This window comes from Falco punctatus, assembly GCF_963210335.1.
Source record: "Falco punctatus genome assembly, chromosome: 7".
Lineage (NCBI taxonomy): Eukaryota > Metazoa > Chordata > Aves > Falconiformes > Falconidae > Falco > Falco punctatus.
In genome coordinates this window covers 72,472,802-72,488,269 of record NC_137587.1, presented here as the reverse complement: position 1 = coordinate 72,488,269, position 15,468 = coordinate 72,472,802, and the positions used below count along the sequence as shown (strand labels likewise).

Sequence of the window (15,468 nt, the reverse complement as noted above, 5' to 3'; positions counted from 1 at the left end):
CACAGCCATCCCAGCCCCTGCCACCAGGACACAAGAAATGCTCTGCAGGACCAGCCCAACACCTCCAGCCGTGGCAGCAGGACATCCCACCCTGGCTTGACGGATACACTCCTCCCGTTTAAACCCCCTGAACTTTGGTGCAGGCAGGTGCTCAGCAAGTAAGCCCAACCAAAGTTAATCCTGCTGTGTGAGGCTATCTGTTACAGCTCAGCACCAAACCCAAAAAAACCTGTTTGGCTGGAAACTGAGCTGATAAGCAGCTGAAACTGCATTAACGCAGCAGAAAATGTGACGGCAAATCACCTGCTTTACACTATGAGCATCTGCAGCCCTCCAGGCCCACTGAGCTCTCCCTCCACAGCCGCTGGCTGCACGGCAGGGATGTCCCCTGGAGCCTTTCAAGGTTACCCCTCAAGGCTGAGACATCCCTTAGCTGACCACCAGGCATCAGTGGGTTGGTAAGTGACATTCTTTGCGTGCATGTAACATTTAAGGTACACACAGTAAGCTTCAGCAATAATCTCCGCATCCCACACTAATTTTAAGTGTAGTAAACTGTAAAGTATTGACCGCCAATCCATCTGTACTTACTAATATTTTACATACCTAAATTTACTGATTAGAACTCATTAAACTAACTACTGGCTCAGACCTGGGCGACCTCTGACTCTTCTCCTGCGACACCTAGGTATGTCAGCATGGCCCTTCTGCGGTCCAAACCCCTCTTCTACCACCACCCACAGTTCTGGGATGAGGGAGATGGAAAGGCACCTCTGTGCTCCCTTTAGTTCACAGGCAAGAGACGTGTGAAGAGGTACCCATCCCATCTTCTTGGTAACCCACTGACACTACGATCCCTCAAGTCTCTCAGGCCAACTTCTAGAAGCTCATGATAGAGAAGTGTTTTCTTTTACTAAATCCATACCCCACAACATAAATTGCACGGTTTTGTGAATTACAGTTCTAAATCACCTTTTTCCCACCACTTTAACAATTTTGCAAAGCTCAACCGTATCCCAGCCCAGCCTTTTCTCCAAATTGAAGAGCCAAAGCCTGTTTAGTCTTTCCTCTTTCCCCTCTACCTACAATAACATCTTGAGATGCTCATCAAGACGTGAGCGCACCAAGGTTTTCTCTGTTGGCAAAACGAGGCCGATGCTGCTGTGAATTCACAGCTTGCTTTGCAACCCCTGCCCCTCCCCCCTCACTGAACCAACCCTGCTTCCCCCATGCCAGCCAGGCAAGGCACAGCAGCAGACCCCCAGTCACATGTACTCTGGCCCACAAGCAAGTGCAACCCATCACCTCCTGGCTCAGATTATCCCTCCTTCCCTTCATGGGAGTAGAAACGTGGACCTTTCTACTTTGTGTAGGTACTGGTTTTCATAAAACTTGAGCACTCTGACTTTTGGATGGATTTGGTAAATCCAGCAGAAGAGGGGCATGGGGATGTGACAGCAGATAAACCTCACTGACACAGAGCCAGGGTGAAAAGAGCCTTAAGTAGGTATAATTTTTGCTGCAATTTCCAAGCTTGTACATGACTGTTCTGTTAAACAAGTAATTAATAATTAGTTACGAATAGAACTCAGACTGTGTTCACCTAGCGAGCCTGTTGTCATCAGAAAAGGAGTGAAGAGCCTGAAGGACACGTGCATGGAGAGCTCCAGTGGCAGTTCGTTAGCGAACCGCTCACTGGGGTCTAACCAAAGCCATCTCACTTACACACGGGCTCTGTTCATACGTTACAATTAATTAAATAAAAATATTGAGAGGTAAAAGCATGAGCACTGGTCAATGAACCAAACCTTAAGCAGGGAGGAGAAACACCCCCTTCTGACCACCTCAGAACAACCTGGCTTTAACGTTGGCACACTGGTTTTAATTTTATTGGTCTTATCTGCACTCTGGATTTCATAAGACTAGCCTAACTCCACTGCCAGAGATACCACTCAGACTATCTATGCTGCACTTTGTCTGTTTTCAACAGATCATATAACGTGGGAAGAAAATATTCCTTCTGTGCTCGACTCCCGAGCAGGGACCCACCTACAGCTGGGGCAGACGCAGCTGCCGTGGGCAGAGCAGCCACCCGGCTCCCGAGCTGAACCTCCCCACGATACAGGCTTTGGCTGCCGGAACAAGTGAAAACACAATAAACAAAGCAGCATACAAGCACACTGGTAAGACCCTAACCCACTTTCCCAAGAGGTCTTTGGCTACTTTACCCTTCGTCCAGGCTTTTCTCCCTATCCCAGGGCCAGACAGAGTCTACCTCCTCATGCCTACCCATGCCATGACAAAGATGACTACTGAAGGTCCTTGGCCAGCTTCCCAGAAGTTCACATCACTTGGCAAAATGCCCATGAGAAACAGCCACTCAACCAGAAGATGGAAATTGGGAAGCCACCAGACCAAGGACTGAGCTTGGCAGAGGGATTTGCCCTCACTCCTTGCGTCTCCAGGGTCAAGCACCCTTTTCCTGATAGTTATTTCAGTTATAAAAGAATCCTGTTAAAAATACTATATTTTGAAGTTGTCTTTTAATAATTTTTTGCTGACAACTGAAATTAAACAAGCTCAGACAGGTAAAATGCATAGAACTAAGAAAAAATATATCTGTATTTAGCAAAGTCACTGCAGGTATCAAACCACGTGTACAAGAGGAGGAGAATGAATCCTGGCATTGTCACAGAGGGAAAACCAAGTGTTTTCCTCGCATCACTATGTGGAGAACTCCTCAGCACCTCCAGAACACACACTGGAGATGTGGGGTTCATATGGAGATACGGGTTTCACGCCAGACAAGGCAGGGCAGAGCTCTGCGGTGAAGCAGGCTCTCTGCCCTCTGCTGCAGGAGCCAGCATCACAGAGCCTGTGAAAGAAAGAGGCCAACACATGTAAGTTGGTAAGGATTTTAAAAACAAGAAATCGGGAATTTATGGCTATTTTCCTACCTTCTGCTGCCCCCCTCAGAATCTCATGGTACCTATGTAAAAGGGTTATATCACTTTTTCGATTACAAAGCAGCCCAAATCTACCAGTACAGAGTCATTTCTTATATCAATGTGAAACAAAATTATTTTCATTGAGGTATGCATAAATGAAATTATTTTGTTAAACCGCCTGACAAAAGCCTGTAATCTGGCTGTTTTTAAGATGAAGTTTGCAGTCCAATATTTAAAGAAAATAATCAAAAGAATTTTACATTAACAAATCTTCTAATTCTCCAGTTTCAAATTCACAGTTTGAATGAGTGCCATAAGGAAATCATGCTAAGGTATAATATGATTTAGACCTCAACTAGCCAAGCCTAGTTTACATGTCAATGCTCTTCCTTTACCAAAACTAACATTTAAGATTAACAAGTACACAGCACAGACAAGCCTGTGGCAGACCACCGTATTACTAAGTATATCAAATCTATAGCAAAATTCCTGTAATTATAAGTGTATGTATACAAGGATTTTCAGAATTTGGGCAAACTCTGGCTCAGTAAGGACTTTCTGGTTGAGATGATAAAAAGTGACCTCATGCTTTTCTAAAAATGTCACAGCTGTGACATTTAAACACCAAGCAGGAGCCTTAAGAGCTTTTGGCAAGTGACAGTCTCGAAGCACCTGAATAGACGCTCTCTAATTCCCGAACCACTAATAAATAGAATCGTTGGAGCTGATTTACGTCACCCCAACACACACTGTGATGTCATTCCACCACAGAAGTATATTTTGGCAATCTCAAATAGGTTTGGTTCAAAATCTGGGGAAAAATATTTTTTTATCTGTGTTTAAAAAAGTATCTTTTTTTAAACAATATTCCAAAGCCACTACTGTAAAAAAAAACCAGAATCAAACCAACCCAAAACCCTGTCACCACTAAATCTAAAAGGCCTTCTCCAATCTACATTGTCAGAACAGGCAGTGATTTGCTACAAATTTGGAAACTGGGACCTAAAGCTAATGAACAGATGCACATTAAACCCGTTTTGTGTTCAGCAATTCTTCCTCTGTTTCAGGTCAGATAGCCAAAAATTAACTAGTTTATTAAATTTAAATTTATTTTCTTCATAGTCATGAACTCTTCATGAATTCAACCCTGAGTTTTCTTCAAGGCCGTGCATTAGCATTCACCACCATCGCCACATACACAGCACCTCACCTGAAAACAGCAGCAGGGGTATTTAGGAAGAAATTAAGACACTTCACAAGAACCAATGGGAAAAATTAAAAAAAACACACCTTGGAAGAAATGCTTTTTGGTCTACCATGATCTACACTACATCATCATTTTACGCAACAAGATGGACTTTAACAATTCTTAACCTAATTTACAGAAGGGGAACTAAATAAGAGACTCTCTGAGGTTTAGTAATCTAGCTCTCAAGAGGAGGAACAGTCTTCGACCTTGTTGATAAAGGTCAAATTTCAGACAGTTTGTAGAGGATTATGAGAACATCAAAAAAGCTAAAAGCAAGAGAGAAGACCAAGGAAAATGGAGTCAGAGTGAAACTGATACACAGCAGCACTGCTACAAGCATAAAACAAGCCATATCAAATAACTTATTCACAACTCAGTACAGAAACAATATGCTACAAATCCTGTCAGCAAACAAGATAAGCCAAATCCCGCTGTGTTTTCCCGAAATAATTCACTGTACATTTAACTAAATTTGGATATCAAAGGTCTGATTTACATCTTCCAAATACTTGCTTGAAAAACAGTGGAAGAATGATGGCTGGGTGTTTATTTTTTTTTATCCAGCTTCATCTTTTGATCTTCTTACTGCTGACATCAAATTGGGATATGAAAATTGTCTTCATTCCCATTGTCCCAGATTCTCCTGGGGTTTGGACATTGTTAGGATCTAGGTCTTCTTCCCACCTATCACTAAACCACCTCGTCCACCTGCAATAAAATAGCCCTAACTAGCTATAAACGGCCTCCCCGCCACATCCCACCTGCATGGCGGTTACCTCCGGCACCAGTCTGGCTGCATGTGAGTTTTGGCCAGCACCAGTTGCCCAGGTGGCTGGGGTAAAGCTGCTGTGCCCCAGCAGAAGCACGCTGCTGGAGGCTGGGCTGGCTGCACGCGTTGCCACAGCCCACGGTGGAGAGCAAACCTGGGATCGCGCGGATGCTGTACGTGCATCCGTAAGTATTTATTGTCTTCTGCAACCTCCAGCCTTCACGTCAAAACCCTGCGCTACCGCAACCAGATGAAGGGTAGCTCTGGTCAAGCCAATGTCTGTGAAGGTCGCACAGGTGTCCATGAATGTTTTTATAGGACAGCTGAGCATGACCAATGAAATAAAAATTTACACTCATGAGGAGATATATTTTCATATTAATTTTTCTCATCAACTTCAGGTGCAGTTCTCCCATATATACTCAGAATTCCGATGGTTTTGAGTCTTATTTTACCTCTGCAAAACACAACTGTCATATAAGAAAGCCTTCTGCCAAAAATCCACCATCCAACAACCTGAGCCTTTACAACCTACAGGATTATTTCAGAAGATTTCTTAAATGTCAGAGGAATATTGGTGGCAAGCGTGGGCTGGGATTAAGTGAGGACAGTTGCTGCAGGGTGAGTCATACTGCTCACCCACTGCAAACTCAGAAGTCAGCAACGTTTTGTGGTGAGGTGCAAGATTGTATTTTTCTTTCATAAATTAGAGACTCTGTGCATTTAGAAGATTTTTTTTAAGGAAGCTGGTAGATGCCAGCAAGTAGACATCATCCAAGTGCTGAGATCCTGCCTTGCAGCAAGGACCTATTCCCAGGGTCCAGAGATGCCCCTGCTCCAGTCTACCTTCCAGCTACTCGTTGGTGTTGCGTAACCTCAAGACCACACATGGGAGATTAAGAAGAACCTATATCCTCATCTGGGGGTTCTTCAAGCACAAGCTGAAAAGGATTTCAAGAGGATTATGAAGTGGTTGGAAAAACCAAATTAATCAGCATCAACTTGGTTCTTTTAGGGCAGAGAAGAGTGGTAACTGCTGGCTGGTGTCTCAGCGCCTGGGATGTCCTTGGCCACTCAATGGCAGTGACATCATTCCTCAAGAGCAAAGGAGCAGGTATTCCCAGCCCTGCCCAGTCCAGGTAGGCGCTTCTCCTCCCTCTGTGCTGGAAGGACCCAAGTCAGGGGCTAAAAAAACGGGGGTGAGGAGGTGACTCTGGAACAACTTGACAGAAAATTAGCTAGTCAATGTTTAACGAAGCCGCTCTTGGCAGCTCTGTGCAACACACGTACACTCTCTTCTTTAACCTCCCTACCCATAGAACGGGCACGATTCGTGCATTTTCATGATTTTGGAGTGACTTGTGAAAAATCAATCAACGTTCATAGAGAACTCTGAAGAGAAAAATAATTACACTCCCGCCTCTAGAAATATATATTTCTCAGTATTTTGTGCACTACCTTCCTGTTTCAGCAAACCTGGCCGACATACAGCCCAGCACCGCTTTGCTGGACCCCTCTGCCAGTGGGAGCCTGACGTTCCTGCAGCACCGGATGCTGAGTGCATCCCTCGCGCAGGGCAGCACCGCTCAGGCGCCTGCTGCCTGACCTGCACCTTATGGCTACACTGTGCGACCCTGGGCAAAAAGAAATGGGTTAGAAAACTGTGAATTGTGAATTTGTGAGACGATATAAGGAGATGGGCAGGGTGAAAGTGGTTACGCTGCACAGCATTCTTGGCTGGAGAAAGCAGAGGGTTAATATGCAGCGGCAATGCTGGCAAACAGCACAAATTTGGGCTGTTCTGGCTCTTACCTGCTGAGATTTGGGGTTGGCAACGGAAGTTTAATGGCCCGTAAACACCTACTGTTGTTCCCTGCTATTACAGACATGTTGACTAAGCCAACAATAGCATCCTAGTCTGATTTTGTATTTAAATCTCATGGAAGAGATGTTTTTTAACTGTCAGTGGATCATTAAAAATGAATCTGTATTTGAGATGCATTTCCTTGTCAAAACAAATCCACCTTTTCTGCTTTGCCAAATACATGAACAGAATTTGATTTTTTTTCTTGACAGCCCAGACAAAACTTTTGATGACTTGCAAAAAAACATCAGGAAAGAACACAACATTTTGGGTAAAATATTAAACAGAGGGGAAGGAAGCACGTGCAGTCATAAGACACACTGGATGTTATTCGCTTTAACAACCTTTCTTGTCAGAAAAGCATATTACCAACTTTTATATGCATGTATTTATTGCCAGTCTATAATTAGGCTCCGCAAGCATTTCTATGCAGTTACATAAAGGACCAACTACACTGCAAGCCTCTGCAACTTTGGTCCTACAACATAATTCAAACGTCATGTTAGCACTTTGCAAAACTATTCTCCTTTTGGCAGCTGCAGCTTCAGCTCAGATGTACAACCCCCCTGAACCTGCCCTCCTGCCACCCCCCATTGCTGGCCCAGGGTAGCTGGCAAGATGCAGGTACACGTGTGCATGGGTGCATCCGTACAGCCATGCGTCTGGGGGTCAGCCTCCTCCCAACACATGCTCCCAATGAGCACGGATGAATGCAGGAAAGATTTGGGAGAGGATGTCCTGGGTCGCGGCATCCAGTCCCTGCACCTGCAGTAAGCATCACGTCATCCTTTCCATCAATTCCTCGGGAAAGCGGGTCAGCACCGCACTGGCTTTGCTCTTCCCACCGGGACGTTTTTCCCCCCTAATCTCACTTTTCTGCTTGTTGTAGATGTGCTACCTCAGTACCTACGGACACCACAGCTTGTTTATTTTCATGGAGCAACTTCATCAAAACACCTCCAGTTAGCACGGCTTCCCTTTTCCCCCCCCCCCCTCATTTTTATACGGTCCTATATTTCACACACAAGGAGGAAAATTATTTGGCATGGCTCCTGGAGGGGGTGTGGGAACAGGCTTTTGTGGCTACAACAAAACCTCTTCCCCAGCTGCTTTGGGGATATATTATTCAAGGTACTGCACCCTTCCCAGCTCAGCAAATGCCACTTAAAGTAACGATGTACTCAGTCTAAAGTATTAACCGAGGAAAAATTAACTTCATGTTAAGTGATGTGCTTGGGTAATGTTTTATCCCGTAGTTACCTATTTTAAAAACACAAGACTACAGCCAAAAGAGCTGGCAAGATGTTACCTTGGTGCTTTCTTCCACGTCCTTTGAGTTGAGAAGTGCGTGGTTAATTCTGAACACTATCCAGTCGAACAGGGCGCTGTACAGCGATTTAGCCATGGAGTTTCGCACTGTCACAGCCTGAAAGGGAAATGAAAAAAGCTGATTGGAAGTGATGCCTGCCACTAAGATAGGGTTTGCTTCTCAAGCTCCCACATCCGATTTTCATATTTCTCCCTTGCCAAAGCTTTTGTCCGCTATTTTAATTTACGCTGCATACGCCAATGGCCCTGATGCCATTGGGTGTTGGTTGCAATCCCAGGGCCATGCGACGTGCCCCCTGACTTTGGCTTGGTTTCTTTTGGTGCATTCAAGCAGATGATGCATGAGATCACACCACAAATCCCATCAGCGAAAAGAAAATAAAAACTATACAAATATTAAAAATATATTAAAAAAATTAAAAATACATATTTAACTTCACCAAGATCATTGAAGAGTTTATTCAGGGAGAAAGAACGGTGGGTGGACATTGCACAGCAACGACAACAAGTGACATGAAAGCACACGCTGGGCAGGCAGTGCCTGGTACCAGCAGAAGGGTTACAAAAGGGCAGGCTAAACCCCCTACAGTAAATCTGCGAGCGTTACTAAAAACTTTGTTTCCCAGGTACTGCCAACATGAGCTACAAATCAGGGCAGGCAGACTGACTGCTCCTCCAACAGCTCTCCTGGCAAGAGGAATAAAACCTCTGGAAGAAAGGCCAGTCCTACCACAGTGCTCACGGCCACAATGCAAAGAGATTTTGCTGGATCAACAGTGATGACAACCAAGATCCAGGGAGGGTGCCTGGGCTGCACCTTCCCAAACACGTGTGCTTTGGGACAGGCACCTACATACGTAACCCTAAAGCCATAATTCATATTTAAGGGCTATCTTTGTTCTTGCTGCCTGTGATTCTTCCTTGGTTTAAACTATTACCTTGAGTTTTATTGCAGTGCTTTGGTACATACTAGTCACTTAAAATCTTATGACACCAGCTGTAACTGTTAAACTTCAGTTCATTTTAGCCACTGTAGAAGAATAAACAAGGAAACAGAAGGTTCACGCAATTGTTTCATTGAGACCTTGAACTACAACGAATCAGTGGCTTGTCACACTTTGTCTTGTAGTCCTTCCCAAGAACCCTCCCTTCAAGGGACATCATCTGAGTGGCCTTATTTCACTGACCCAAAGCAAAAGAATAATGCTCACGTAGCATCATTTCTCTTCAATTAGCTTGTTCCCACCTCTCTTCCCTTTAATTCTTTATGAGAGCATTTTTTTTAGTGCGAACACAAGCTGTTCTGCCAACATTTTGCTCTTAATGTGCAATTAATCCAGTACACCGTGTCGCTTTCTCGCCCTCTCAACTTGGAACAGGAGAAGGCAGTAATGTGGTCCACAACTGCAGATGCTCGTGAGCTCACATTGTACCTAAGCCTCTGTACGCTGCTAACTGTTGCTCGGGGGGAATAAAAAAGTCAGATAAGCCACGTTGCAAGGACAATTGCAAAATATCACAACAGTTAAGAAAGAACTGCTTGCTTGCCCCAAAAAAGCATTGCTACAAACCAAAACCAAGCATACCATGAAAACAGATGAGCAACAGGACCAAAAGGATTTGTAGCGCAGAACCAAAATAGCACTTTTAAAGACTAAGGGTGAGCTCTTGAAATGTCTGAGCTATCCAACAAGTGTTGGAAAGCAGCTGGCATTTAGCAATCCAAACAGGTCTAGTCTCCAGTAACTTGTTTTTTGTTCCCTTTACTGAAGAAAAGGTTTTGGGGAGGGTTTTTTTGCTGTTTTTATTACAAGCAGCATGGGAGGGTTGAAGGTTTTTTTTCTGTCGTTTTTATTTTTCACATTTTCTCAAAATGTGGGGGAATAATTCAGTGACTAATAGAAAATTTAAAGACCAATTCTCTCACTCCATGCTCCATCTCATCTTATTTGATTGGATAAAGCTGGAAAACAATCAGTGCCACTGTCACACCAGAAAAATTCAGTCTCTGGGGAAAAACCAAGGCCAAGACCCAGGAATGTTTCTCGCTGTCATCATGCTTTGTCCTAGCGTAAAGCAGCCCAATTAACTGCTCCAACACAAAGGCATGCAATTAGAAAGGAAAACCATTTCTATTTAAAGACTACAAACAGCAGCATCGTTTCCTCTATACCGTCACATATGGGCTTATATTGCAATACTTTTCTTTCCCCCTTTTATTAGAGGCTACAGGGGATGTGCAGGTCTTTGCTGAATTATCCTCCTTTTTTCTAAAATAGATGAGGACATCATTAAGCCTGCACCATGCCAGCATCGCCCAGTTTCCTCCAGGGATGTGCAGGGTGGGCTGTAAGCCATGGCTCTTCCACCTCAGCTACATGGCAAGGGCAACCCACCGAGAGCTGCTTTCCTTGCTACGCTTGGGACTCAAAACCACAATCAACAGCCCAGGTCTCAGATTCTTCAATATTTATTTTTAGAAGTGATGGCTGTATTGTAAGACCTGATAGGAAACTCTCAGTAAAGCAACATACAGAGAATATAGGCAGGGCAGAGCAGAGCACACACATACGTAGATTTCATTTGCAAATTTGTTGGCTCCTTGAGCCAATTTCTTCTCTCTGTTTTACCAACAAATCTGGAGAATTCCTCAACAGATGTGCCATCAGAGCAGACTTGTGGTGGTGTGAAAAACAGCGCTGCACCCTGCACGCTCCCCAAACGATGAAATGCCACGGTGCCGAAACTGGGATGCTTGCTTTGCCAGATACTCGCAGTCTCCTCACAGGATTTCCACCACACACAGAGCTAAAAATCTGACTTTGGACACCCAAGTTGCTCCAGTGCTGCTGGGTGCTATGGAGTCCCACCAAAAGGGGCTCTCCAAGCTCAGCTCCCCACCCCTGATGGACCTGCTCATGAGGAGCAATGTCCACCAGCGCTGGGAATGAAGTCCCCAGCATCCAACATCCACGGCACCCGAAGGCTGCAGTACCCAACCGGCAGCAGCTTTCTAAAATGAGGCATTTTTAATTAGCTTGAAGATTTGAAGACAGCACTTTGCCTTCTTGCAACATTCATTTAAAACGTATCAGCAAAAACATTAACCTATTTCATATGACTCAAGTTTGGGTTTTTTTTTTTTCATTTAAATAAATTACTTTTTCTTTAGAATAGATCCTGGATGATGTTACATTATAAATAAAGCCCCTCACTATCCTAAACAAATCTCAACCTACCTAACATGAAGATCATCAGTGAATATTATTTCTTTTCAAATTAAGGAGCTGCTGCAATTTCAAGAGTACGATTTCACATTTCCCTCCAAATTGTTGGAATAGCCCGCTTTGAAAACAAGTTTTCCACTTGTATTTTTTATTTAAGCCATTCACCTTGCATTGCCATATGCCACCATGCAGACAGCTCAAAAAACCACTAGTCCATAAAACCCTTGAAATATAAAAAAAATAAATAAACCCCACCCTGTACAGCTGTTTGTCCTTTTCCATATGTTTTGCTTTTTCTTTTTCTGTTCAACAGGGTAAAGCTGCAGAGGCATGGCAGGGTAAAGGATGCTCAGCCTGCCCCGCCATTCCTGCTGCTCACGTCACGACCTGTTGTGCGACACTCCAGGCACTCTGGCTTGTGACTCAAGGAAGGATTGCACCATGCACTTACATCCACTCCTATGCAGCATGGCATTTCAAATAAGTGCTTGAACATTTGCTCCTATAGTTATTCGGGTATATATTTATTCCCGTCTTTATTATCCTACATATATTAAATGTGAATATTGTCTGAAATTTATAGGAAATATTACATATGGATTGTCTTCAGGTAGTCACCCACAGCTTCTTGTCTCTTCTGTAAGTGTCATTACATGACATTTAGGCAGATCTGGAACACTGTGGCACTCATCAAACCATTTTTATTTCACTCACAAAGCAAAATAAAAATAGCTCCTGCAACACCAAAGCAAATCTCTCTGGCATCAAAGCGAGCGCAACATCTTGCACACATGCAAAAATATTGCTGACTTGAAAACAAGATCTATCTTAAATGCACTTTTTAACTTGGCAATTCAGGAAATAATCTGAAGGCAAGGTTTTAATCAATAGGTTTCCTGCTTAGCAGGCTTGCAAAGATATGTATTTTATTTATTATATGCTAGAAATGCTACTTGTTGGGGTTGGCCAACTTCTGGATTAAAATATCTGGGTTTCTTTGTAAGACTGTATTGTCAAATTAATTGGCCTGGAAGTTTTCATAAAAGGCATCAGATTCAGGCTACCTTAAAAATAGATATACTTTGGAAACATCTGCCATAAGTATCAAGGGGAAGACAGACTTAAGAATTAAAATCTCTCTTTGAAGTGTTTTGGAGCAAGGACTTAAAGAGTTTCGGCAGCAACAGCCTGTGTTTTAGAGGCGGCAAAAGATATAATCTAAGAAAACCAAATTTGCTCAAATTAAAAGCCTCTGTAAAACACATTTGTATGTGCTCAGTAGATTCTTAATTCATAAGATTACAAACTCTCTAAACATATAGGAGCGCATCTTCTGCCTGCTGCTGTCCCTACATCACCACCGCTCCCCACCCCAGGGTCAGGATTTCTTACTCCTGCTATTCTGCACTCAACTGAGATGGGAAACTCTGAGTAAAGGTCTTTTTCTGCTGGCATTATTCAAAATATTTGATGGTACCCTGATAATTCAGGAAAAGCAAAAGGATTACAACTCCCCCCCCCCCCCCCCCCCCCAATTTATAAATGGAAAATGGAAAAACAAGTGTGTCAAGTAAAAAAAAAAAAACAAAAAACAAAAACACCCCCCCCCAAAACCATCAAACAAAACCAAGAGGCATTAACAATCTAAATAGTATGTCTGCTTAAAAAAAAATAATAAAAAAATTTCTTCCCTTTCCCTAAAATAGTTCTGCTGGTTGCAATCGAATTAAAAAAAAAAAATCAGTATTTTTTAGTTATTATCATCTATGAAACTTGAATTTTATAGGCTTCTTTGCTATAACAATACCATCTTTGCATTAGACAGTCCCATACCATCTTCTCTCACAGAACCAATGACTCATGAAGAGCAAAAACTCATGAAGAGAAAAAAGCTGTATGTGATGATGTAAATAGTGGTATTTTAATATACTTTTTTTTGCACTGTTTCTGTTGGCTGCTGTTAAAGCCGGGGGGGGGGGTGGGGGGGGGTGGGGGGTGGGGAAGGATGACCAGAGCCAGTATAGCTCTTAAGAAAGAAAAAAAAATATTTTTAATAAATGCCAGAATGATGGTTTCTTCCACTGTGCTGCATATTCAGAAACCACAGCATACACATAGATAACCAAGATTAAAGCACCCTTTTCACTTCCCAAAACCCTGGTTCACCCAGCAATTTTTTACTCACCCTGACACAATTTGTTTGTTTGTTTGTTTTTTAAATTAAATCTAAGGGAGCAATTTCATCCTACAAGCTGACAGTTGAACTTTGCAGCTTTAAATACCAAAAAAAGCTAGGACTGCCACATCTGTAGTGCTGCACAAGCAGCTGGGCCCCTTTGCTGTACAGTTGTGTGCTGGATGCACCAACTCTCAAAAATTCATTAGAAAAAACACTGTGTGCTTCCAATTTCTTTTTGAACTTTCTTTCCCCTGCATGTCTCCCCGGACCTTCTTGGAGATGCAGGGCTGCCAGAAACAGTAGAACTCAGGCCCATGTTTGTGCAAAGTCTGCGCTGGCACTGCAATGTCACAGATCTTCTGGACTCCGGACTTGGTCCTGGAGCCAAAACCAGGAGGTACCTCCTGCACTTTGACCCCAACAGCGTACTAAGGCAAGGGCTGGTATAGGGGCAACACCAGCACTTAAGATATGTATACGTACAGCACGTAATCCAATGGGGACCCTTCTATCCCAAAAACACATCCTGAAGCGAGCGCAGGCTGCCAGCAAGGTGGTCCATCACAACCAAACTGAGCTCAGTCCACTTTCTATTTACATGGCTGGCTGGGTTTGGTGCTCAAGGAAGGCTTAATTTACGGTACCCTTATCAAACACAGCTCTTGATTTCACCTTCTTGACACAGCCCAGTACAGAAGATGCGCCAAGCTCTGCCCTGCTTTTGGACTCATCTCCACGTAAAACCAACAGATGACTCAGCCAGGCGCACGGGGAAGAGATGCCCACATACCACCGGACAGGTCTTCATCCTTCTCCACCTCCTTTCCCCCCAGCACCACTGCAGGCTCTGAGGGCCACCCTGGTGCCCTGCCCTCCTGCCAGATGCCCAGGTAACCTTTTAGAGCCATTTTCACATCATCTCCCCAGCGTGCAACCCATGATCCTTACTGGATTCAGCGTCTATATTGCCGACTCGCTAACAGATGCGCAAGGGCGAGCAATAGCTCAACTCCAATAACAAAACCTCAAGTATCTATAAGTCTGTCAGACTATGGGGAATAAATAAAGCCTGGAGTATGGATGGACATAGGAATGGAGATGGGTGGAAACAAATGTCGAAAGGCTTTGAAAGGCAAGGAGCACCAGTTTACTGCACCAGTAACTGCAACAATATCCCGGTGATTGCACGTCCCGGGGAGCAGAAGACAAACAGACCCTGCTGCAGGAAAAACCATCGAGATGCTGTGGGAAGCTATGTGGTTTTAATCAAATGCTTCCATCGCCAAGATGAGCATTTACTGGAGTATGGACCCCACTAACTCCAGCGAGATCCAGAGTGATACTGAAATACAAAAGCCAGATCCTCTCCCCACAGTTACTCCATCCAAACCAAACAAACCGTTGACTGTATCTGGAACAGCAACCGGGCTCCAACATTCAACTTTAAACATTTTTGACCCAAACAAAAACATAGCATGAAGGGCTCTTGTAACTAGCATAAACACTTTCACTAACATTTTGTTTTAAAAAAGCCTGCAGAAAATAAATAACCATTTATGTGCAGTGCATCACTCTACACGTACACTCAGAAAATGAGAAAGAAGCCAAGCAAAGCGCTTAGAAAGTGCGCTATATTGATGTGCTGATCACTTCTGGGTAAGAAATGATTCCCAAGTGGTGTTTGAGAGACAGCTACAGATCTCTAAAGACTTTAAACATCTTAGCTCATTGAGAGGTCTGCCCATCTTCCCTCACTGCTAATGCAAAGGACGAGATAAACTGATCCTGGACAAACAGAACAGAAAGGCTGGGTGATGGATATCTGGGTACAGGAGCTCTTATGACCAGTTCATAAAAAAAGCAATTAATATTACATCTTAACAGCCACTGAGTTTGCTCAGGA

At 43.6% G+C, this 15,468-nt stretch overlaps 1 protein-coding gene across 12 annotated transcripts in view; it reads right to left on the bottom strand.

Moving 5' to 3' along the window:
- MYO9A (myosin IXA) overlaps positions 1–15,468 on the bottom strand; it is a 185,416-nt gene that overhangs the window by 69,345 nt on the left and 100,603 nt on the right. For all 12 annotated transcript variants that reach the window (XM_080395389.1, XM_080395386.1, XM_080395387.1 and 9 more), the window contains one exon: positions 8,140–8,256. In XM_080395389.1, the coding sequence (XP_080251515.1) occupies positions 8,140–8,256 (117 nt within the window). The remainder of the gene's footprint in view (positions 1–8,139; positions 8,257–15,468) is intronic.